The 23,260-nt window shown below is 59.3% G+C and overlaps 8 protein-coding genes across 8 annotated transcripts; 2 read left to right on the plus strand and 6 right to left on the minus strand.

The window, feature by feature from the left end:
* Positions 1–180: 180 nt before the first annotated feature.
* Positions 181–4,795, minus strand: A1Q1_06781 (uncharacterized protein; the record flags this gene model as incomplete). The annotated part of the gene is made up of 10 exons (XM_014327830.1): positions 181–676; positions 763–1,062; positions 1,151–1,318; positions 1,782–2,102; positions 2,154–3,237; positions 3,333–3,683; positions 3,741–3,947; positions 3,997–4,148; positions 4,233–4,396; positions 4,445–4,795. The coding sequence occupies 10 exons, from the start codon at positions 4,793–4,795 to the stop codon at positions 181–183; spliced, it is 3,594 nt and encodes a 1,197-aa protein (XP_014183305.1).
* Positions 4,796–7,927: 3,132 nt separating this feature from the next.
* A1Q1_06782 (uncharacterized protein) lies at positions 7,928–8,505 on the minus strand (the record flags this gene model as incomplete). The annotated part of the gene is made up of 3 exons (XM_014327831.1): positions 7,928–8,282; positions 8,406–8,432; positions 8,486–8,505. The coding sequence occupies 3 exons, from the start codon at positions 8,503–8,505 to the stop codon at positions 7,928–7,930; spliced, it is 402 nt and encodes a 133-aa protein (XP_014183306.1).
* A 760-nt stretch (positions 8,506–9,265) lies between these two features.
* A1Q1_06783 (uncharacterized protein) lies at positions 9,266–10,367 on the minus strand (the record flags this gene model as incomplete). The annotated part of the gene is made up of 2 exons (XM_014327832.1): positions 9,266–10,119; positions 10,184–10,367. The coding sequence occupies 2 exons, from the start codon at positions 10,365–10,367 to the stop codon at positions 9,266–9,268; spliced, it is 1,038 nt and encodes a 345-aa protein (XP_014183307.1).
* Positions 10,368–10,980: 613 nt separating this feature from the next.
* On the plus strand, positions 10,981–14,811 carry A1Q1_06784 (DNA repair protein RAD5; the record flags this gene model as incomplete). The annotated part of the gene is made up of 10 exons (XM_014327833.1): positions 10,981–11,493; positions 11,531–11,600; positions 11,682–11,741; positions 11,779–11,991; positions 12,036–12,291; positions 12,329–13,110; positions 13,200–13,299; positions 13,372–14,237; positions 14,491–14,613; positions 14,663–14,811. The coding sequence occupies 10 exons, from the start codon at positions 10,981–10,983 to the stop codon at positions 14,809–14,811; spliced, it is 3,132 nt and encodes a 1,043-aa protein (XP_014183308.1).
* A 119-nt stretch (positions 14,812–14,930) lies between these two features.
* Positions 14,931–16,584, minus strand: A1Q1_06785 (uncharacterized protein; the record flags this gene model as incomplete). Its single annotated transcript, XM_014327834.1, has 3 exons — positions 14,931–15,913; positions 16,119–16,289; positions 16,515–16,584. The coding sequence occupies 3 exons, from the start codon at positions 16,582–16,584 to the stop codon at positions 14,931–14,933; spliced, it is 1,224 nt and encodes a 407-aa protein (XP_014183309.1).
* Positions 16,585–16,985: 401 nt separating this feature from the next.
* A1Q1_06786 (uncharacterized protein) lies at positions 16,986–18,619 on the minus strand (the record flags this gene model as incomplete). The annotated part of the gene is made up of 3 exons (XM_014327835.1): positions 16,986–18,029; positions 18,089–18,335; positions 18,465–18,619. 3 exons carry the CDS (start codon positions 18,617–18,619, stop codon positions 16,986–16,988), a joined length of 1,446 nt encoding a protein of 481 aa, XP_014183310.1.
* A 580-nt stretch (positions 18,620–19,199) lies between these two features.
* Positions 19,200–20,780, plus strand: A1Q1_06787 (methionyl-tRNA formyltransferase; the record flags this gene model as incomplete). The annotated part of the gene is made up of 4 exons (XM_014327836.1): positions 19,200–19,530; positions 19,587–19,640; positions 19,857–20,200; positions 20,256–20,780. 4 exons carry the CDS (start codon positions 19,200–19,202, stop codon positions 20,778–20,780), a joined length of 1,254 nt encoding a protein of 417 aa, XP_014183311.1.
* An 839-nt stretch (positions 20,781–21,619) lies between these two features.
* On the minus strand, positions 21,620–22,875 carry A1Q1_06788 (uncharacterized protein; the record flags this gene model as incomplete). The annotated part of the gene is made up of 4 exons (XM_014327837.1): positions 21,620–21,776; positions 21,815–22,377; positions 22,457–22,555; positions 22,618–22,875. 4 exons carry the CDS (start codon positions 22,873–22,875, stop codon positions 21,620–21,622), a joined length of 1,077 nt encoding a protein of 358 aa, XP_014183312.1.
* Positions 22,876–23,260: the final 385 nt, after the last annotated feature.

The raw sequence follows: 23,260 nt of genomic DNA on the forward strand, positions 1-23,260 counted from the left end.
ACTGGACTGTCGCGATGTTGCAGCCATGCTCGCTGCTCGGTCACTCCTCCGTTTCATGCCAAGTTCGAGAGCAGAAGGCGAGGAGGCAGCGAAGGGGAAGAGGCACGCGAAGACCCAGCCGTCCTGAGACGCGACGCAGCAGGAAGACGTTAGAGTTTCGCAGACGCAGGGAGCAGGGAGTCAGTGGCGAGCTGCGAGGAGCTCGACCCGACGTGGTGAGCCATTTCGGGCGCATGATGCGGCAAGTGCCAGAATGTCAGACGCGATGGGCAGGTGGGACAGGGCGTCTCGGGAAGACCCACTGTGAGCCTTCGAGGCTGCTCCAGGTCTACGGCCCGAGAGGCCGAGGAGGCGCTGCACGCCAGGCATCGGTGGACATGCTGCGCCCTGCGCACTTCGGTCCTGGTACCTGGCTACTGGCCAAGTTGAGACGGCCCGACTGGCGACAGGCGCTGGAGCAGTGAGAACGGCTGACAGGGGGGCTAGCTCACGCTCCGGTACGTCTCCAGATGTAGAAACCTGCCCAGCAAACTGTGTATGGAGTCTTCCTTCTAAGGCAGAGAGAGGACCATGGGACGTCTGAGGCAGGAATGTACGGGAGAGCCAGCGACAGACGTTCAGGTTAGGGTTTGCAAGGACAGCGAAGAACTCCTCGGTGTGCGCTTCCAACCCGAGGCTTCGAGGCAAGGAATATGCCCGAAGGGAGCACCTCGTGCGTCGCCAGGGGGAGGCGCAGCTGGCCAGGCAACTTGGCACACGCACCAGAGGATAAATGCAAGAACACGAGAGGTAAGGGTTTGGAGCCAAAGTTTGTTTCGGTATTCGCCCGCTGGCAGGAGAGCCAGCGGTTTCTGGTATGAAGCCAGCTTTTCGGAATGGGCGGGAACTCTGGGACCTGTCGATGAATGTTGAGGCTGGCTCGAGTCCAACTGTACGACAGCGATGAGGATGAGTTCAAATGCGCGGGGATCAGAGAACCGGACAGATGGTGAGGAAGGAGCAGAGGTGCTCCATTGCAGATGCCAGGGACTGTTGTTGTGAAATCTTGGGCGACCGGGCAGGCTGTAGAAGGCCGTAATGAATTGCCTCACAATTCACCCCCAGGTCTGCTTCCAGGAGGTGGCCAGGTCACCCGGTCGACTCCATTCACTCGTCTCGGGCCGTTGAGCGCCTTCGGCCAGGGTCCGTTTCGTTACTCAAATCACCCCCCCTGCGGTGCACTGCCAGGCAGACTTGGTCAACGTTGTGAGCTCGAGGTGTGGCCATCGCATGGAATGCCGTCACTCCAATCACAGCCCTGGGTTTAACGTAAACGCACCTGTGAGTTCAGCTGACTCTTGAAATACTGCCTTCCTTCCTAGCCTTGCTCTCTCATGGCTATCAGAGGCGGTATTACACACTCCGTGCAGTACGTTCATGCATGATCCGTGAAGCAGTCGAGTCTCTCGTCAGAAGTCTCGCGTTATTGTCCGAGTGGAGTTGACTCGCCGCTCAGTCGGTAGTGCTGGTGGTGCTGCGAGGCGAAAAGGTCGCTGTATGTTATACAATGCATCTGCTAGACACCCTACCCTACTAGTACAGAGACATCTATGTCCCAACATGGTTTTGTATCCTGATTCCTCGTATCAATGGGTCATCACAATATCGGGAGAGCAGCATTGTCAGTCATCGCGGTCCGTCTCGCGCTGCGGCTGTTCACCTGTGTCCACTCTGGCGCATGAGAGGCAATCGGAAGCCTCCCTCTTTTGATTGTCGATGTAGGATTTTAAGACTCCGCCTACAACGCAAGGCTCGCGAGCTTGCGGAACATGCCCTGCGGATGCGAGCCAGCTGGCTCAAGCATCTTACTGCGCTCGTACAGGCCCTGCTTGTTAGTTGTCTGAAGTCGCCTCGAGTAACTCACGTCTTCACTGGAGATGACGGGCGTCGCCTCAATAAGGCGACGGAAGGCGGTCGTGGCATTGCCCGGGACCATCGACCCTCGAGCCTGGAAGTCGGGGATGGAGGCCATGATCTCTCCCATGCGAGCGAACTTTGCCCACTGGATCTTACCGTCCGCTCGTCGGTCTTCTGGGCGCGCGGCCTGCAGCTTGCTAACCAAACTGAGGATTGTGGACCTGGTCGTCAGTTCGAGTGCGAAACAGCTCACTCACAGTAGAGGAATAGCCGCGTGCCCGTAGGTGGCGTCAGCCTGGAGCGCTCGTCGGTAGTGCGTGTAACCGCCGCGCGGGTCCATCAGCCGAAGGTGAGACTGGAAGTCTCGCATGATGAGCGGGTCAAGCTTGACAAGGGCGTGGGTCTGTCCCAGTCGGTGAACTGACGTTTCCCGCAACCCGGCAATGACGGCGCAGAGCGAGTCATAGTTGTTCAGCTTGCGCAGGCGACGAGCGATGCGAACAAAGGCCTCATACACCTTTGCGCGCATTTTCGGCTTCGGGTGAGCGAGCACCATGGTCGACACCCAGCGAGACAGGTGGTTGAAGAACTCGATGGAAAGGCCAACCGGATCGTCGCGCTCCTTGCCGAGATCGTGCCGGAGGATGTCTCGTGGGCGAATATTCATGAACATTTGCCACTGAATCTTGGTGAGCTCCACGGCGAAGACGTGGGCGTCCATGCTAATGATCGTGTTGATCGCGGCAGCCCAACGTTGGCTGTGTGGGTCGGCTGTGAGCTGCCGGTTGAGGTCGCTGTTGGAGTCTGAGAGGGAAGACGAGTGCTCGCTCGGGCGCCCAATCGCGTCAACGGAGAGATTGGAGGAAGACATCGATCGCGTCGAAGTCGGTTTGTCCATCGAGTGAGAATGAGCGACCGAGAGGTTGCCGTTCATCTCTTCTGGCTCGTCGTATAAGTGTTCCTTGTCCACCACCAGCTCGATCGCCTTCGACGAGTCCGGGTCCGCTGGCGTGGTCGGAGGAATGGTTGTCGGGGTTGTAGGGTGATGATGCGCGCTCGAACCGCACGCCCACGACCGGTCGATGTCAATAACGTCACCGAGGCTTTGCTCGACCTTAACGAGCTCGACAGTGAGGTGAGCGAGGAAGGAGTACTGCAGCATGAGGGCAAGTAGATCGCGGAAGATGTTCTGTGTCTCTTCGTCGGCGAGATCTCCAGGATAACGGGTCGTCCACAGCACAAGGCTGCTGGTAATCTTCATTAACGCCCACAACCGGATGTCCCTGGAGACTGCGTATTGCTCGACCTCGGTGAAGCGCTCCACGAACTCGGCCATTAGGTCTTTCGGGTGACAGAAGCGACGGAAGGTCGAGAGGAAGGATTGAATGAAACCATCGTCTGTTGTGTCAGTTGACGCTGACCGAGAGAGAACTCACTTTCTGTGGAGACGATGGCGGTGAAGAGCTGATTCATGAGCTCCTGCATGCTCAGGTAGACCTGGGGCTCAGATGAACTGTCCGTCGGCGTCGTGACTGTCGGCTGGTCGGGTACCTTCTCCTCGTGTCCACCGGGGCTGGTCTCCTTCGAGTTCGTCTCTTCCAGTGTCGGCGTGCTCTGCGCCGAGGCCACATCCTCGTCGTCCCAGTTCTGCATCTTCTCAAAGCTTGACGTGATGGAGTGAGCGTCGGAGTACTCTTCGGTGCTGTGCTCTGAAGCACTTCGCTCTGTCGAGACGGTTTGAGGGCTATCCTGAGTTACTGATCCGTCGGTTACTGGGGATCGGTGATCTGTTCGTTAGAGCGAGAACCAAGCGCTGTCGACCCCATGAAAAGCGAGGGACTCACATTGCCGCTCTTCTAACCGATACAGAAGCCAGCGAAGGCCTGTTCGCATCTTGTGCTTGCCGTGCTTTGTCGCAGTGGTGACTTCGATCAAGCCCACGTTGTAGGGCTGGCCGATCGAGTCTCCAACCTGAGCGTCGACCTCTGTGGGCATGTCGGGGTCCGACTTGCACGCGAAAAGGACCATAGGCATCGTAGGACTCAGGTATTCTGCACAGGTCAGTTCCGCCGGAGGATTGCCACAGGGTCCAGCACTCACGGATTACCTCGCTCAGACCATGCAACGTCTCCTGACGGTGGGCATCGTAGCACAGGATCAAGCCCGACACCGGTGACATTCCAGGAGGGAAGACCTCCCCAATGCCGGATTTGTCAAGGGCGCGAATGTTGATTTCGACAAACTCGACCTTGCTGTCACGCATCAGACGGCCGCCCGCCTTCAGATGAGAAATGGTAGATGTGACTGTGCGTCAGGATAGAACAGTACGGGGGAACCTACTCTTGTAGCCGTCCGGCGTGTACGAGGTGGTGACTGGTGATCCGCCCCACGTCTTCACGGCTCTGCGAATCACGGTCGACTTGCCCACGTTCTCATATCCAACGACTGCGACAACATAGTCAGGCGGTGATGACGGCGTCATAGGCCGCGGCGAAGGAAGCTGTGTTGTCAGTTTCAGCTTTGGAACTTGTTGTTTGAGTCAACTCACAGCACTGCCCGGCGCAAGCTGGTGGGTCAGGGCGCTGCTGGTGTCTAGGGGGGGAAGAGGAGGGTGGTCATGGTGGTGGACGCCGCTCTGATGCCGAGATCGGATGCCGTCGTCGCCGTTGATGTTCTCTGGCATGCTTCTTCGTCCTGCTGGTGACGCAAGATTGTAGAGAGATGATGAGGTGCCAGATTCAGCTTCGGTCATGCTCCAGCGAGAGCGTCGATGGGCATCTTGGTCCGTGATTCCAAGACCGTGAACACGGACTTCGTGTTCTTGCGTTGACCCACTGCTGCTGGAGGTCACAGTCATCGCAGGGGCCGCTGAGGAAGTCGGGGGCGGCTCGGCGCGCATTGTGCTGTTGACGCCAGACGCACGGGCGATGGCGTAGCCTGCTAGAGGGGCCTACCTGGGTGGACTTGAGGGCTCGCTGCTGGTCGGGCTTGCTTTGCGGGCTTTAGGACCCGGTGCTGCTGCCTTTTCCTTCAGGTGTAGAGACCGATCGCGCCCTTGGTGACGGTGCGATGCCGTTCGGTTATCGTCCTCGGGAAACTCGAGGATCGAGCACGGCGCTGTGATGGAGAAAGGAGAGCGATAACGAGAGGGCGGGAGGGCGCTGGGGGAGGCCGGTGAGCTGGCTGGAGCCTCAGTATGATTAAGGAGCTAGTGATGGGGTAGGAGCGCTTGTGCTCGGCGGCGCACGGACCGTGTTCTAGATGGCGGCAGTCGGAAGTTGGGGGACTGTGCAGCCTCACAACCTGAGTCTTGTCTAGGTAGTGTCTACCGCTGTAGTTGGGACGCGCACGCTCGAACGCTGATTCGGACAGGCAAGGTGCTGTGACTGACGGTCAGGCGTCTGGTATAGGCATGGGGCCCTTGCGACTGAGCACCACTCACCTCCGATATAGGTCTAGAAACGTAAACAGAGAGACATCGGTGTCACCACTAAAAGGGGTAGCGTAACGAAAGAGCTGGTGATTAAGGCGTAAGTGTTGTTGACACTACGCTCGAGCCAACACTGTAGTTGTTATGTCGTGAGGAAGACGGAAAAGTGGAGTCGGGTGGGCGTTGGAGTCTTGACGTATATCGTGACGGATGACTTTGTGTTTTTGTCGGACTGAGGGAGAGGCAAGGGAGGGGTGCAGGTGGCAATGGAGGCGCAAAGGTCTTAGTCGTTGGCGTTACGTTTGGGAGCGAAATGAAAGGGTCGGTGCCGCGGGGGGTATGGTTGTTGTTGTTGTTGTTGCGGGGAAGTGTGGGAATACGGTCGAATGTCGAACGGGAGTGCCGTTCGTGAGGAGGTGAGGAGGACCGATGCTGTCGACAGTGCGGAGAGAGAGGAGGTCGATGCACAGAAGGCGAAAAAGAAAAGACAAGTGACCGGGATGTGTGATGCGAGGTGTGATTGTGTTGCGTAACGGTGTCCTTGGAGGTCCTGTGAGTCCTGGATCCTGGAGAGGTCCTGCGCCGGTCGGCCAGAGGTCAGCGGCAGAGCCGGGGATGGGGGCCAGGCGCTCAGCGGTGAGGAGGGAGTCACCACCGCAGCTCAAACTCATATTCACCGTGCTAATTCCAAGCTAATCACAGCGCTGAGGCCTCGAGCCTGTCTTGACTGTGCCTTCCCTGCCCTCTGCCCAGGGCCACCCTAAGCACACCCTGCACACGCCCCGGTGATCTCTGCATCCCATCCGGCCAACCACCCAGCTCCTTGGACCACCCTTATCCTGCATCCTGGAGCCCGGGCCTCATCCTTACAGTAGTGCAAGCTTTCGCGCTTTCCTATGCATCCAACACTCCTGTCTCCAGACCAACAAGCAAGCCAGTGCCTGCATTTCCGTACCTAGCAGCTGGCCGTTCACCCTCACAGCTGACCGATTCCTCCGCTCTTCCTTTGGCGCGTGTGCACGCACGCGCAGAAATCTGGGCAAGTGGTGGTTTCCTTAGGTTGACCACCGAATCCACAAGCGTACGCGCAGACCCGTCGCGAGCCCCGCCGCGAGCGCGGATAGAAAATCGTGGCGTCTGTGGCGTCAGCAATACCGCCAATGGCGGATTCCGCGGGCCACACAACACTAGCACTGTGCGCTGTGCTCAGCGCGGTGAACGGATCGCCTCCCTCAATGCCATGCCGTGCCGCCGTGTGCCGGCAACTAGGAGCTGGCGTTCTCTCATCAGTGCACTCGTCGCTCACACTCTGCGACAATGACGGCGCCCCGCGTCAACTGACACAGCCCTCCTAGAGTGCGTCCAGGATCGCAGGAGTCTCGGTGACGGATTCCATTGTAGCAGCGGTCCCGCGTTCCAGCGCCCAGCTGCACAGGTGTCTGCTCCTCGGTGTCCCAGTGTCGAGTGTCTCTTAAGCGGCTACTTGTGACTCTGCATCAGAGAGACCACCACACCATCGAGTAAGCCGCAAGCAAGCTGCAGAGCATGCAGGGGGAGGCCGTGTGCTATGCACTTGTAGCATGCAAGCATAGCAGCGGTGAGCAGCTGAGAACCGCGGCAGTGCAGCTCCAAAACGACCTCACCCGCACCCGCTGAGGCTTCCGTCACTACCCGCGCTATTGAGTGAGACATTCAGTCGCTGCCCGCCAGCGCATGCAGCGCACAAACAAGCCAAGGTACTGGAGACTGCAGCGACTCTTAATGAAGCATAAACTTTTTCCTATCCCTTACTTTTTGGCCCAGACTACTTGCCATTTCCGTCGTCCACTTCGCAAAGGTTGTGACCGGGAGGGAGCGGGGCTCGTGTCGAACTCATCTCGCACCAGGAAGGTACGAGTGACCCAGGTGTAGCGAGCGACCAGATGCAGCGGGCAGAACAAGTGGAGGACAAGGCCGAAGAAGGGCCGGGCGATCATTTTCGGGCTGGCCATACGGGGCTGTCCAACTGTGCGCGGTGTGCGGGGAAGGAAGGACGTGACGTGAGGCGATCGGTCCCTGTGAAACCCGAGAGTGCCAGATTGCCCCTCCTCCCACGTCGCAAGCACGCAGACAGGACATACCAGGAGCATACAGGACACACACAGGACACCGAAAAGCTTGCTTCCAGACCTTCACATTGGGCTGCGTACTCCCCGTCCGGATCCGACTATCTGCGCAGCACCTGTTATGCTCGCCATGCTCGTCGTAGTCGTCATCTTGCGTCTGCCTGACAGTTTCTGGTTCACATCTTGGTTCTCATCGTGCACACAAAGTTTCATCAGCGAATCCGGAAACATCACGTCGAAAGTGCGAGTGCGCATCCCGTGCACCTGTGCGCCAGTTCAGATCTGGGGACAAACAGACTGCATTCGCTGAGGACCTTATCTGGGTTTTCTCTTTATCTTGCGTCTCTTACCCTATCCTTATCCACTTTTGACTTCTGATCCACTTCTTACTGGCTCTTCCGGCAGGCTCATCCGACACGACGCAATGGTACAGATACGCGAGACGCTAGGCCCAGATCGCCGCGGCGATCTGGACGCGGAGTCGCGGCCGCCCAGCCTAACGGAGGCTATGGCGCATGAACGACTCCTTGACGGCCTCGGTGTCGCCGTGTCCGAGGGGGTGTCCCTGGTGCATGTCCTTCATGCCGGCCATGTCGTCGCGCATCTGGCCGAGCGACTTGCCAGTCATGCCCATCGCCTCGTGGTCTTCCGCCATGAGGCCCTCGTTCAAGGGGGCGATATGCGTGCTCTCGATGAGACCGGGGCGGGCCTCACACGAGTTGCGGCGCTTCTCCATCGAGGCGTGCGGCTTGCGTGCTGGTGCTCGCATGGCGGGGTGGTCCTCGGCCATCAAGCCCTCGTTGAGAGGTGCCAGATGGGTCGATTGGATCAGGCCGGGGCGAGCCTCGCAGCTGTTGCGGCGGGGACCCAGGCCGGGGGCCTGATGTCGCTCGGGAATGCCGGCGGGAGGGGAGTAGGCCGCGGACGACCAGACGCCGGGCTGTTGTCAGCGAAGGTTGGAGGAAGGGACATACGTTGCACTCGTCTTCGACGGTTTCGGGCTTCATGAAATAGTTGAGTCTGCCGTCAGCCTCTGTACAGTGTGTCTACTCACTTAGACATGGTAGGTGCCATTGCTGCTAGTTCTGGTTGGGATCTGATGTGGTTGTGATTATTGAGGTGGGACGGGTCAGTGAACAGGCTTGGGAACGTTTATAGCTTCTCAGTCTCGACGGCGGTGCGCATCAATCGAGGTCAGCAGACATTCTACAGAGCACCATCCGCGCTACGAGCGCGCTGTGCATTCTGCGCACCAATGGGCAAATGTGCGACATGCAAATGCCAGCTTGAGTTGAGAACTCGTGACTCGCCGTCGCGGAGGCGTGAAGGCGCATGCCTCGCGTGCTGCTCGGTTGCCAGGTTCATCTCAGTGCCACTTGGTGCGGCGCAGCGCGTTCGTATTAACGCATTGAGATATTGATGGGCCCACGCTGACGTATGGACACGAGTGGCCAAGAAGCTTGACCACCTTGCTTGACAGCCACGGAGATCGCCACCGGACCCGACCTGAGCATCTGGGGTCAAAGTCAATTCCAGCCAAGCGCCCCAGCCGGCTCTCTATGATGCAGAGCGGACTGCGGCGGGCAATGGGCGCAGGGAGGCACACTTAAGAAACTTACACACACGTCCAGCTGACTCTGGTGCCGTGTGCCCCTGCGCTGGGCAGTGTATGCTTCTGTGGCGAGTCTCAAATAAGAGTACGGCAGGCACGAGAAGCAATGCCGGTCGAAACCGATTGTGGCTTGCGTTAGGCGCTTCTCGCGATTGTCTTTTGTGTCTGGAAATGTCTAAAATCTACATCGGTCAGGAAGATAAGGAAACGAGCGTGCTAGTGCTACATGATCATCTCGGACTCGGGGTACTCGGGCGTGTCGGTGCCGTCGTGGACGTTGGCTGACTTGACAGCAGCGACGGTCTTGGAGGGCTTGTCCGTCATCCATCCCAGGACGATGTCGGCAACGCGCTTGGACTTGCGCTCGCTGAGACAGAAAGCATGCGGGATGTCGACTGTCACAGCGCGGTCCTTGCCGAGACAGTCGCGAATGAGCGGGGCCTCCTTGCCGACCCAGCCGTCGAGGGTGCCCTCGCTCCAGACGCCGTGCACGCCCTCTCCGTACGGCAGGTCACGCTGCTTCAGGAACCACTCGTAGTCTGGCTCGCGGATGAGCTTCATCTCGCTGACCGCCATGGCGAGAACATCGCGCAGCGTCTCGGGCGACTTGACGAGCTCCTGCGACGGCTTCGGCAGGCGGTAGTACGGCAGCAGGTGCCGCGCAATGTACGACGTGTACGGGATGATCTGCAAGATGGGGAAGTGGAACATGGGCCACATCGTCCACCCGTTGTACGACCAGGCAATCCAGCCCAACGTCGGGAAGGTCAGGTACGCGGCGTGCACCTTGATCTTCTTCATTATCTCGCAGATCACCCATGTCCCAGCGCTGTGCCCGGCCAGCGCCACCTTGGGCTTCTGTCCTGGCGACGCCCACGCGTCGAGTGACGACTGCAAAGCGTTCACCATCTCGATCTTACTCGCGATCTGGTCCGGCAGGTCGAAAGGTTTCTTCGGGTGGGGTTGCGCGGCATCGCCGCCGACATGAGACGCCGCCAGCAGGGCATGCCCGTCGGGCAGGTTCGAGTGCAGATGTCCAAGGAAGTAGAGGTAGTATTCCGGTGTGCCGGGATTGCCTGTTGTCAGCAAACGGAGCTCGGCGGACCGTGGAGCCAGCGAAGTGCAAATGACGCTACTCACCTGGAAGGAAGAGCGTCACCTGGTCCGGCGCCTGCTCCGTCCCCCGCTTCGGAGGATAGTACAGGACCGAGACGGTGTTGTCCCGCGGTGTCGAGCTCGAGAAGGTCTGGCGGATCGGCACCGTCTTCGTTCCGGCGGCGACGACGGGCTTGGCCGAGCGCATAAAGGCAAGGCGGGGGTCCATACTGGGCGACTTGGAGTTGCTTGGCTTGGGTAGGTGAAGGAACGTGTGGCGGGCGCGTAAGGACAGGGGCGTCAAGCGCACAGAAGGTCTGTGTAAACAGCGGTTGCGAAGGAGATGAGCAAAGACAAGGAGAAGCCAGCTGTTGTTAGTCGCTCTGAGCGCCTAGGTTGCTATCCCCACTCGAGGCCCGGGTTAGAGGAAAATCAACCCCGAGACCGAGCAAAAAGTTGGGTTCCGCTCGACGCTTGAGCGGCCCAACGAGACGGCTATGACGTCGCCGTGCGCCCTAAGCGCGCTCAAATCGGCTTGCTCCGTGGACCCGTGGAGCTGCGGTGGGTCCCGCCCTGGACCAGAAGCAAGCGGACCTAACTGCTGCCCTAATCAATCGTGATGAGCCGTAACGAGCCCAGCCTCGATCCTAATCAGCGTCCACGTGCTTCGATAAAGCGGTTAACCTCTGCCATCGTGGGAGACTTGACCCAAGATCGTCATGTGGAGGCGTGTGGAGGTAGGTTGACTGGACTTCGCGCGACGCGTCGTGAGCGGGTCCCCTATGTTTTCATTTGTTTTTGTTGAACCGTCCGCAAGCCACACCCCGGACGACTTGTCGACCATGTCCAAGTCCGACCTCTTCTTTCCCGCCGAGTCCGACGAGGAGGAAGAAGAGTTCCAGTTTGTCCCTGCGGGTCCGTCGTCGCAGTCCTCGCCGAGGAAGACATCGCGATCGAGCTCCACCAAGGAGAGCCTGTTCATACCCGAGGACGACGACGTCGTTGCGGTCGGCGGTACTTCTTCCCCTCAACCGTCGAGCAGCAAACGGAAGGAGATGGAACCAGCCTCGTCACCCCCAGAATCCGGTATCCGACCCGGGTTTGTGCGCGGCTACCTTGGCGAGTTTGTCTGCGAGGGCTGGTCCCTGTCCAAGGGGAAGGGATACTGTTCTCCTGGCAGTAAGATCGTCTTTGAGCGCCCGAATCAGAAGAAGAACACAGCCAAGAACGACGACGGCCACCAGAAGATCGGTCCAGCGCGCTTAGTCAACGGCAAGATGGTGCAGGCCAAGTCGAAGATTGGAGGGAAGCAGATGTCCTTGAAGTCTATGATGGCGAAGAAGCCGCCGCCGGCTGTGAGTTTCATGCGATGTACTTAAAACTGACACTTAGCCCGTCAGAAAAGCCCAGCAAAAGGCTAAAGTCGATCAGATCATTCGTTTTAGGAATGAGAGGGGATTTGGTAAGTGAGCAGGTACGGGCGACGCTGACGCTATCCAGAAGGTAAGCTCGTGGCATCGATAGACTTATCTGATCCTCGAAGTTGGACGACTTTCTGTGACCGACGCGTCCTACCTGGTTCATTTACTTGACAGTGGTATCAGTGAGCTGCGTTCTGCTGTTGTCGAGCTGACCGTCAGTCGAACTTGAGGGTCACGTCATCGACTGCCCGCAAGTGCTCTCGACAGGATCGACAATCCTGTTGAACGTCAGGGTGTACCTCGCGAGGAAGGGTTTCCGCAAGGTTGAGAAGAAAGACCGCTCAGAGGCTGGTACCTTCTGGCAGGAGCAGCAAGAGACAGAGGAGGAAGAAGCTATGCGCAACCGCAAGGAAGCCTTGGGATCACTCTTTGGTAACTTTGCACTTGGTGCCTAAGCTGACCTGCAGGCCGCATAGGAGTCAAGCCACTGCAATCGAACTCGTTGATTCAAGCTCAGAAGAAGGGCGCATCGGCTGCCGCCATCATAAACGAGAAATCACTCAAACATTTCGAAACTGGAAAACAGTCTCCTCGCAAGGGATCTCCGAGGAAGAGCCCGAAACCTGAATCCAAGCCACAGCGCGATGATGGCGACGAGGAGGAAGACAGTGGCGATGAAGCTGAGAAGCTGGATGAGGAGCAGATGAATGAGCTCGACAACATCTACAGGAAGTGAGCTCCTTCAGACGCTCTGGAAACTGACAGGCAGAGCACAGATGAATGACGCCAATCTGGACGAGACGGATCCCCCAGATTCTTTCCTCTATACCCTGCGCCCGTATCAGAAGCAGGCTCTCACATGGATGATGGCTCGCGAAGCAGGCAAGGACAATCTCCGCGAGGGCAATCAGACCCTGCATCCGTTATGGGAGGAATACGCTTTCCGGAAGGAGCAGGATCCCGGAGAACCGATCGAGATCGAGGACGATTCGGACTGGATCGACCCAGCGCGCAAGTTCTACTGGAACCCATACAGTGGAGAGCTCAGCCTCGAGCTCCCTCGTGCCGAGAACTTCTCGCGAGGAGGCATCCTGGCAGACTCAATGGGCATGGGCAAGACGTGCATGATGGCATCCCTCTTGCACCAGAACCGTGGTGAAGACGAGGCTGTCAGCGCCTCGCCCGTCAAGGAAGAACCCTCGGACACGAAGCGCCGCAAGTTCGTCCAGGTCACTCTGTCGAATCAGTGGCGAGCCACGGCCAACACCCCCAAGCCGACGCGCAAGCCGCCAAGGGCAACGCTCGTTGTCTGTCCCGTATCCTTGGCTTCACAATGGCAAGAGGAGCTGGGAAAGATGTCCGCCAAGGGCTCCATGGCTAGCGCGTTGTGGTACGGAAACGATCGCCCCGATATCGGCCAGCTCCTTGCTGCTGAAGGCAAAAAGAAGATCGATGTCGTTATCACAAGCTATGGCACGCTCGTCAGCGAGTTCGCCCGGTGGCAGAAGAACAAGGACAAGCCGTCGTATGACCACAGCAGCATCTACGACCGTGAGTTTCCCGGGAGTCTACAAGCTGACAAGCAGACGAGTTCCTGCGTGTCGTGCTCGACGAGGCCCACAACATCAAGAATCGTACAGCTCAGGTCTCCAAAGCTTGCTATGAGCTGAAGGGCCGGTGCCGATGGGCTCTGACTGGAACACCCATTGTGAACCGCCTTGAAGACCTGTACTCTTTGCTGTGAGTCCTCAATTGCCGAGCCAGAACTAACTATAGTCATTTCCTCAAACTGGAACCTTGGGGGTTGTACAGCTTCTTCCGCAGCTTTGTCACCATCCCCTTCCTCAACCGCGACCCGAAGGCGCTCAACGTTGTGCAGTATATCCTCGAGTCGTGCCTCCTTCGCCGCGAGAAGAACATGCGCGACAAGGATGGCCGTCTTGTCGTCGACCTGCCGCCCAAGACCGTGGACGTGCAGGTGTTGGACTTCTCCCGAGCCGAGCGTCAAATCTACAAGCATTTGGAGGAGCGCGCACGCCGACGCTTCATCGAGCTGGATGCGGACGGCAAGGCGATGTCGAGCTACACGTCCATCTTGGCCATGCTTATGAAGCTGAGGCAATGCGTCGATCATCCTTTGCTCGTCATGAGTAAAACAGCTACCGAAGACGACGACGGCGACAAGTTGCTCGAGGGTCGTGCCGGCGAGACGAGCGTTAAGGAGCTTCTGGCCGACTACGCAGGGCAGCGCGAGGGCTCGTCCGACGACGCATATGTTCAGCAAGTGCTTAAGGAGCTCGGTGAGAACGAGTCGCCCGAGTGCGTCATCTGCTACAACGAGGTGCAGGACGAGGTCCTACTCCCCTGCTTCCACCGGGGTTGCCAGGACTGCATCGTCGATTACATCGGACACTGCGAGGATCAGGGCAAGGAAGCCTCTTGCCCGACGTGCGGCAAGGGCCCCGTCAAGGCAACTCAATTGCGAAGTGTGCAGCGCCGTAGGAAGCGCGTGCACGCGTTCGCGGAGCCCGCGTCGCAGGACGAGACGGTTACGATCGGCAAGGTCGACCTGGTGCAGAGCACGAAGCTGCGAGCCCTCGTGCGGAAGCTCGCACAGCTGCGGGAGGAGGATCCGACGTTCAAAGCACTCGTCTTCTCGCAGTTCACATCATTCCTCGGTAAGCTTCGGCTTTTGCAAACATGAGCTGATGACAGACCTCATCGAGCCGACGTTGAGTCGCGAGGGTGTGCGCTGGCTGCGCTTTGACGGCAGCATGAGCCAGGCGCAGCGTGCGGCGACGGTCGAGCAGTTCGGCGAACCTTGTTCAGAACCGACTGTGCTTCTCATCTCGCTGAAAGCCGGCGGTGTTGGTCTTAACCTGACGATGGCGAACCGTGAGCTTTTCGTTGACTATCACAGCTGACAGGCAGACGTCTTCATGATGGACACTTGGTGGAACGAGGCGATTGAGCAGCAGGCCATCGACCGCGTTCACCGTCTCGGCCAGAACAGGCCTGTCTTCGTCACGCGCTACATCATCAAGGGCACAGTTGGTGAGTGTTCCCAGTTTGCGCCCTCGCTGCACAAAACTGACTCCGACAGAAAAGCGCATTATGAAGATTCAACGAAGCAAGACGGCGCTCGTGAACGCGTCGCTCTCCGGCGGCGGCAAGGACAAGGGCCAGACGCTGGCGGACATCAAAAAGATCTTTGGTCTCGACGACGCCGACTCGGAGGACGAGGTGTACTAAAACCCCAATCATCCAATCATGCACACATTGTACAATCATTCAAGCAGCTTGTATCATTCCAAATCGTCATGCATGGTCGTAAACAACTACAGGAACAAGAGAAGGGCCACCAGTGCCCCCTAGAGCTCGGCGGTGCGCCTCGTCTCTGCGCTCGGCCGCGCCTCGGCGGTCTCATTCTCAGCCTCGTACTTGGGGTAGTTGACGTAGACGCCCTTGAGCTTGCCGTCGCTGACGGCCTCGTTCAGGACCTTTGCGAGGCGCAGTCCGCCCATGGCAAATAGGCGCTCGAGGACCTTGGCCCGGCCAATCTTGCCGAGGTACTCGTCCGTGTCGAGCTCGATGAGCGGGCCGTGGGGGTCGTACTCGAGCGGCCAGGCGTGGGCGCAGTTCGTGCCGTGGATCTCGCGCGCCCACGTGTAAGGGCAAGCGGGGCCGATGTGCTTCGGCTCGTTCTTGGGGTGGAGCTCGAGGAGGGCGTCGCGCATGCCCTCGCCGACCTCGACAGGCGCCGGGATACTGAGGCGGATCACGTCACCGAGCGCGTTGGGGAGGTATCCGACCGCGCCGTGCGCATAGTCGACAGCGGAGCGGTACCACTCGCCGTGGTCGACTTCGTTGCGGGGGATGTCCTCGAGCAGGGAGTGCGGGTACGGGTCTCCGTCGGCGGGGCAGGCCAGCCACTCCTCCTGCACGTTCGGCCACCACTGCCTGATACCCTCCCAGACAATCCAGCGGACGTAGCTGTCGAAGATGGCGCCGGGGAGCGCCTCCTCAATGTGCTTGCTCGGCAGAGGCGCGGTGTAGTTGGAGAACTCGCGGATGTTCTTCAGCAGAATACCAGAGTCCCAGACACTGTGCAGAGAGCGCACACGGCCCTCAAACTTGAACCGCGCGTTGTTGCCGCCGCGGTCGCGGCCCGTCAGGTGCAGAGGCTGGTGCAGGTCGCCCATAAGGTGGATCAGGAAACGCAGGTTGATGTCCCCGCCGCCACCACCGCGAAGAGCCTCGGTCTTGTTCACGATGGCCGTGAGAACGTTGACGTCCTCGTTGATCCAGCCGTGCTCGCCGAACGTGCAATGCGTTCCGGGGTTGTCCTCCTTCGCTGTTCCGTTAGCTTCGTCACGGCCATATGAAGATCGTCATCATCACGAACGTGCTCGACACGGTCGCAATGTGCCGATACCTCGTCACTAGTCACCGCGACAGTTGTCTCGGAGTCGGAAGACGTGTGACGAGTCATGTGGGTCCAGGTGACCAGCATCCGTAACACCACGCCGTCACGCGCGCACACGCTCACCTCTACTCACGGTTAACATAGTGCATGGGACCGGTCCCCGGGTACCGGCCGCGTACCGTGTCTGCCCACGCCGCGACGGGTGCAAGGTGACATTCTGCCTCGGGCGGCAGAATGTGGCATAGCTTCTCCTTGACTTCCGGGTATAGGTGAATCTCAGCGATGGTTGCGACGATTTCGTGTCCTGCACGGTCAGCTACCATTGAAACGTCGAGACAGCTGATGAGTTGCGGCCATTGCGTCTCCTGCAAGACCTTTCGTCCCTTCTCGCACCCAAATCAAGCGACACAAAACATTGAGGCGCTGATGCGAGAAGGATGAGAGACTGGTCCTGGCGCTGACCTGTCCCGTCCCAAACGAGCTCGCGATCGATGGTCAAGCCAGGGATGGTGGAGGATCGGTTACTCACCTGCGGCACCCCACGCGAGCACATTGGGTGCGAATGCGGCTGCCGCGAGAGCAAGCGCCGTTGTCTTCATGGTTCAGAAACGAGTGTTCGTAGTCGGTGCGGTGAAACTGGGTGTGTTGTAAGGAGATGGGAGGGTGAGTGGATGGTTACAATACGCGGCTGATAACGCGGGGAGCAGCGGCTTATCACTGCGTCACTGCTGCGAGTGGCAAATCAGCTTCCGTCCCTGACGCCGGCCAAGCCACAGCCCACGGCGCTAGCCGTCCCACGTCATACGATCTCGATCATGTTAGCCTCCCGGCCTGTGAACAGCTATGGCACGCAGCTGCAAGGCTAAGAAAATGGAGATACATTCGTATGATCGTGGTACTACAACGGGAGTGTCCTTGTATAGTGTATGGTGTATGTCGTATAGGCACTGTCCTGGTTATTCTAATGTTGTGCAAGGCTGGGCGGGTGCAATCTGGTGGCTCAATAGCCACCTGGTCCGTTTTGGTCCGCCTCTCGCGGACGTGGACCCGCCTCAACCACAGACTCCGCTCGGCGCCGCGCTCTTCGAATGAGGTTAATGTATCGCGGCGTAATGCGTGACCGGTCACTCTGCGCGACGTTGTCTGCAACTTCGGGGTTGAAATCTGCGCATGTCAGCTGGGAAAACAAGCATCCGGCGAGCTCACCCTTTCGGCACAGCGGACAGCTTGTGCTGACCGCCAAAAGCCATGGATCGACACAACCCTTGTGGAAGCGATGGGCACCTTCGCAAGGGAGTACTCGGATCTCGTCGCCATCCTCAAACTCGAGGAGGCAGATCGGGCACTGAGCGTCGCTGACTGGCGCCGGGGTCGAGCGGCCGCTGTCCACCGTCGAGCTCTGTGATATCTGGGAGAAACTCTTGTCCGCATAAGGCTTTGAGTATGACAGCTCCATGGGCGTGAGCTCGTCGCTGGGCAGCGTCTTGAGAGGCACTCTTGAAGGTGTCGTAGGCTCCGGTTGGCTCTTGTTAAACTTGATAATGGGGAATGTGTCGACAATGGCTTGCGTCAGGCCGATCCGCCGGGGAGCCTCCACTGGCTGTTCTTCTCCAGAGTGGTGGTCGCGGCGCTGTGGTTGAAGGGAACGGCGAATCACACTGAACACTGTGATGCAGATCATCGCCCCAAAGAAGCCTGCCAAGACATAGGCCGCGATCAACCCCTTGTTCTTCCCTCCACTTTCGTGGTGCTCCCCCTGGCTCGTGCCCGGGAAGCCAGCGACGGGCTGCGTTCCCGTCTTGTTTCGCGCATAGATCGTTCCTCCAAGGTAGCTGGAGTGATTCAGCGATTCACCAGCTACAGTTGCGTTCAGGTCGCCCCAACTGTCGCGGAGCCGCGTGTAGTTGAAGTAGAAGTAGTCTGCGGACGTCTGGCGGAACTGTGAGTTCAACAACCTGGTGATGTTTCGGTTCGTTATCGCAAAGATGTCGAGAACGTGGTCGAACTCGTCTGGATCGACATAGAAGGGATTGAGTAGACACGTCTCCGAAGTGTTCGAATAGAGCAACTGGCCGTCAATCTACGCCAAGCAAACCAACTTACAGCAGACTGCGCGCCTCGATCCCGTGCCATCGTGAAGATGTCTGTAAAGTTAATTTGATCCGAAGAGCGTGCCTTACCATCTTCCTCGCTGTAGCCCGTGATGTTGGCATCGCAACAGATGTACGCGATCCAGGGTGTCTCAACCCAAATCCACTCGGTGTCGTTCTTGGCAGTCTCCTCGGTGAAATGTACGAGAGCGCCTTCCGTTACGTCCAAGTAGTGATCGTCCGAGATCAGTTGCCATGACCTGGGTGTGAGCGAACGCTTCTAATTGCCTCTGCTTTTGTCGTTAAGCGGAGTAGCCGACTGCGGTGGACCTGTCACTAGTCCCACGGAATCGCAGTCGTCGCCTCACGACTGCGAAGTGGAAACTCACACTCCTCCGCTGTACAGCCCCGGCGGGTTGGCCCACTTGACCTGCACCGAGCTTCCCATCGTGAGGTCGAGGCCAGTCGTGTCATTGATGGGGACTGCGGGGGTGTAACCCCGTGCTGAGCCGCAAAGTAGGGTGAGGGCCCAGGGCCAAAACATCTTTGTTGTTGTCGTGAAAATGCTGGTCTGGTTGTGTGGTGTGCCGATTACTGGAACAAAGCACACCGAGGCTGGAGACAGCCCGGATTGATGCTTGACGGGGGTTCTAGTTAAGTGATGGAAGCCAAGATCTCAATGATGAAGAAGACATGCGGTAGTGCGGTCGATCGGGGCGATCGCGGTTGGGAGCGCGGGGTGAACGGGCGGTCTGAAGGCGATGTCCACCTAAAGTAGTACAGGGTCAATGTAAGGTCGTGAGAGACGTCGATGAAGGTCGTCGGGATGGCCGGAGGTTCGTTTCTTTTCGACGAGCGACAACAAGAAGGTCGCAACGTCGACTGGAGAGCGCCGAACAGTGAGAGTGAAGAGACGGGGAAGAGGAGATTGCAAGAGAGAGGGCGGCGTGCAGTGAGAAAGTCGTGATTCATCTGGTCGCGCTTGGCTTGCAGCTAGATGGGATTCAGGGCCCAGGCACGGCCTCTTTGAGGGGTGGTGAGGGAGACCCTCAGGGCCAAGAGCCGGGTTGAGAATCCACGCTGGGTGGGAGGGTCAACTCTCGCTCACTGCTGCAGCCCTGGACATGACGACAAAAGTCGGAGCTGCTTCCATCGAGGTTCGATATTTGACCGAGCCATGCGACCCAGGACAAGCCCGTCGCTGTATCCGTCCTTTCCCATTCGATCGCCGTTCTCGTCTTCCTTCCTCCTTCTTCTTCACTCTCAACGACGAAAGCAACATGCTGAACGCTTCCGCCTTGCGCAGAGCGACCGCGTTCACCGCCCCACGACGTATCGGTTGCGCCGTTTACGCTCGGCAACTGCATTCGGGCGCGCAGGAGCCTTTCCGAATCCTGTTCTGTGGCTCGGACCAGTTCTCCGTCGCGAGCCTCGAGGCTCTGTACAACGCCGATGGTGAGCTTCGGAGCGGCTTAGAAAGCTAACAGTAGACGTCTGGCAGAGCATTTCAGTGCTCACTCCGCCGGAGCAGCGTGTCGGACGCGGTCGCAAGCAACGTTACATTCGTGAGTGACCCAGTTGGCGGAGGTATCCGGCGACGTCATTCCAGAGCCGCCGATAATCTTCTGCCGAGTTCCACCTCGGTGTACCATCGTCCGGTCTGCCATGCCCCTCCACGCTGTGCCATGCAAGCCGCAGCGTATCGTCTTGTGCACGGTACTGAGCAGACCTATGGACGACGTGTATGGAGCTGTGTTCGTATGCCCCGAGCTAACATGCAGCTCCGTTACAGACATTTGCCATTGACGCTGGAATTCCGTGGCACACGGTGCCGAGTTCGGGTCTGGACAAGTCCTTTGACCTTCCGCACCCGTTCAGCCAGAAGCACCCGAGCCACCTGCTGATCACTGCATCGTTTGGACACATCATCCCGACTCCTCTCATGAGCCCGTTCCAGCATGCGCTGAACGTGCACCCCTCGATGCTGCCGAGATACCGCGGTGCGGCTCCGATTCAGTGGGCCATCGCGAACGGCGACCGGACGACGGGCGTCAGTGTGCAGAACATGGGTCCGCGAGAGCAGGGTATTGACAGCGGTGCGATCATCGGTGCTGTCGATGGTGTTGTGAGTGTTCTACGTTCTGACAGCTGCTTCTTGCGGATTGCTAAGCTGACAACAGCCCATCCCCGCCAACGCGACGTACCCGACGCTGGCGGAGGACCTGTCGCACGTGAGCGCCAAGCTGCTGGTCGCAGTTTTGCGCCAGATGCTCCGCGGCGAGGCCTCAGCCCGGCCGCAGGAGGGCGAGGTGGTGAAAGCGCCCAAGGTGACGAAGGAGCGCATGCGTGTGAACTGGACCCAGCCGGCCGAGGCGCTGGAGCGCATGTCGCGTGCGTTCTCGCACCACACCCCGCTCTGGGCCGAGCACAACGGCAAGGCCGTGCAGCTGACGCTGCTCGCGGCCCCGGCGCCGGAGACGCTCGCGAACGTGCCCCGCCCGAACGTGCCCCGCCCCGAGTCGCGCCCGGGTACCGTCGTGTTCGACAAGCCCCAGAAGCGCGTGTACGTGGTCACCGGGGACGGCAACTCGCTCCTCGTCCTGAACCGCGTCAAGCCCATTGGGCGCGGGGAGATGAACGCGGCAGAGTGGTGGAACGGGCTTCCGGAGGACCACAGGCAGAGGGGATGGAGCAGCTTCGACTAGAAGGCGAGCGCAGCGAGCCGTCTAGATCGTGAGCCTCATGGAGGCCCTCGCAGGGAGCGCACCCCTCCCGCTCTAAGTCTTTAGTAGTCCGAAAGCATCGTAGCATTCTCATAAATGTATCCAGAAGTATGCCAAATTGTTGTGACTGTGGCCCTGTTGCACCTTTTGTCCGTTCGGGTCTGTGTCAATTATCAGGCGGCGATCCTGCCGCCGCGACCGACCGAAGTCAGGAGAGGGCCGTCCCGAGAAATGACGAAGGTGCCGACACATGTTCACAGAATAAAGGGTGGGGGGACCGAGAGAAGAATGGATGCGCGTCGTCATCAAGCCGTTCCTTGCTCCGCGAGGGGCGCTCCGCGCGCCGTGAGGCTAAGCGAGTCCGGATGGCTTGAGTGGCTTGGCGCGTGACGAGCCCGCCAAGTACGATCGGATTGACGTGAGCACACGAGTGTCCGTGTTCTTGCATCCTGAGTGCTGTCCTGAGGAGCTGCGCGTGCCACAATAGCGAATGAGTGGCGAAAGCAAGAAACTTGCGTCAAGAACTTCATTCGATGCATGCTTTCATTCAACAAGAACTTCTGAGCTACTTTGACTTCCGAGTGGGTGGGACAGGATAGGTGAAGGGGGGACAGGGGGACAAGTGGTGCGATTAGGCCAGTTTACTTCGATACCGCGGTTCAGATTCCACATGCAGCGTCTCTTCTGCTTCGAATGCTTCATGACTCTGTCGCCGTGTCCTGCTGCTGCTGCTGTACAACTAGTGTCGCGTTGCGGCGCCTCAGAGCCGGCCGCCGCCCCGGTTGAGGCTGTTGGCTGCGCCCCCGGCGCATCGACCCGATTCACCACCGACCGCGCACGTCCGCGCGCCACTGGTCGTTGTACTGCTTGTCTGCGCCATGGGTGCGCGACGAGCCGAGCTTGAACATGTCGCCGCCAAACATAGGCTTGGCCTTCTCGACACCGCCCTCGATGCGTCTGTACAGGACCTCGGCCTCACTACGGGCGTCAGTATTGGCTGACTTTGTAATACTCACCCCTTGCCGCCGATCCAGTCGTTGCCGAAGGAGAACGCCAGCGTGCCCGACTTGCCGTTCACGGCCGACTTGACGCCGACGTGGACGACGGAGCCTTCCTTCGAGCTCGCGTCGAGGGATGCCTTGCCGACCGAGCTGAGCGGGACGACAATGGCCTGCAGCGCCTCGCCGTCGACGACGCCCGGCCAGCCCGTCTCGCGCGCGTCCTCCTCGCCCGGACCGCCGCCGAGTCCGCCACTGACGCCCGCGCTCGAGTCGCGGCGCGCCTCGTTCACCATACCCGTGGCGCCGGCCGTGGTTGAGGTGGGGTGGGAGGCACCCATGCCGGCGGCAGAGTCGTCGGGCTGGGTGGTAGTCTGGGTCTGAGTTTGGGTGTGGGCGGGCTTGGAACCGCCGAAGCTGGTGCTGAGGCGACGCACACCAGACATGAACTTGCCGCCCATGGCATAGTCCTTGGGCGGGGAAGCGGACAGGTGCTGGTTAGACTGCTGGTTGGACTGCAGGTGCGACATGTCCGCCGAGTGGCGGTTGGCGCGGGAGCCGCCGAGAGAGCGCTTCGCCGCCTTCGGCGAGCGGGTCAGCATCGGGTTCGCGGGCTTGGTCTGCGGGAGGATGACCAGGTTTTGCTGTCTATTAGCGTACTCCGAGCGAGGGAATGGAGCGAGGGGCCGGCTGTATACACTGCGTCCCACTCTTCCTCAGAAGTTCGATACTGTCTCGTTCCGAGGTAGAGCCGTCGCACTTCATGTCACGCGGGAAGCCGCTCCATGCGTTGACAGACTACAGCGCAGTCAACTACTCACGTCGGTGACTCCAACTTGGCAGGGCCAGTACCACACGCCCTCGGTGTGGGTCTCGGGCTGCTTGCCGTTGCTCTGGGCAGCCTGGTGGCCGCCGCCGCCGCCGAGTCCAAGGGCGGCGAGGGACATGCGGCGTCCGGTGGGCTGGCCGCCATCGCTGGATGTCGAGCCGCGGCGCGAACCGCCGCCGACGCTCAGCGTAAGCTCCGCCTTGTAGAGTTGCTTGGGCACGTCGCGGGGCACGGCGGGGAGGAAGTCCATTGCTGCTGTTGCTTGCTGTGTTTGCTGTGGTTGTTGTCGCTGTTCAGTTCAGATCTTGGTTTGAGTAAGAGTTCGGATGGGAGTGAGTGGCGCGGGCACCGAGATCCTTTATACGGGGGCACCGTTGTTCTCTCATCTTCACTAGCGCAGACGTCACCTGCTCAAGAAAGAATGAAGGTACGGCTCGAAGTACCTTTTGATGAAGTCTGGCCCGGGTGGCGCAAACGTTTTGCTGGTGGATCAGCTGCACCCCGCCGCAGTCGCTGCAAGCGCATGCAGCGGGCCATAGCCGCATCAGCTGAGGATGCCAAGCGGGCCCGCGTCCAAGAATGCCCTTGCGGCATCCAAGACCGAGTGATAAGCCCTTTAGCTGTCCGCGCCAACG

The sequence above is a fragment of the Trichosporon asahii genome, assembly GCF_000293215.1.
Source record: "Trichosporon asahii var. asahii CBS 2479 unplaced genomic scaffold scaffold00008, whole genome shotgun sequence".
Taxonomy (NCBI): domain Eukaryota; kingdom Fungi; phylum Basidiomycota; class Tremellomycetes; order Trichosporonales; family Trichosporonaceae; genus Trichosporon; species Trichosporon asahii.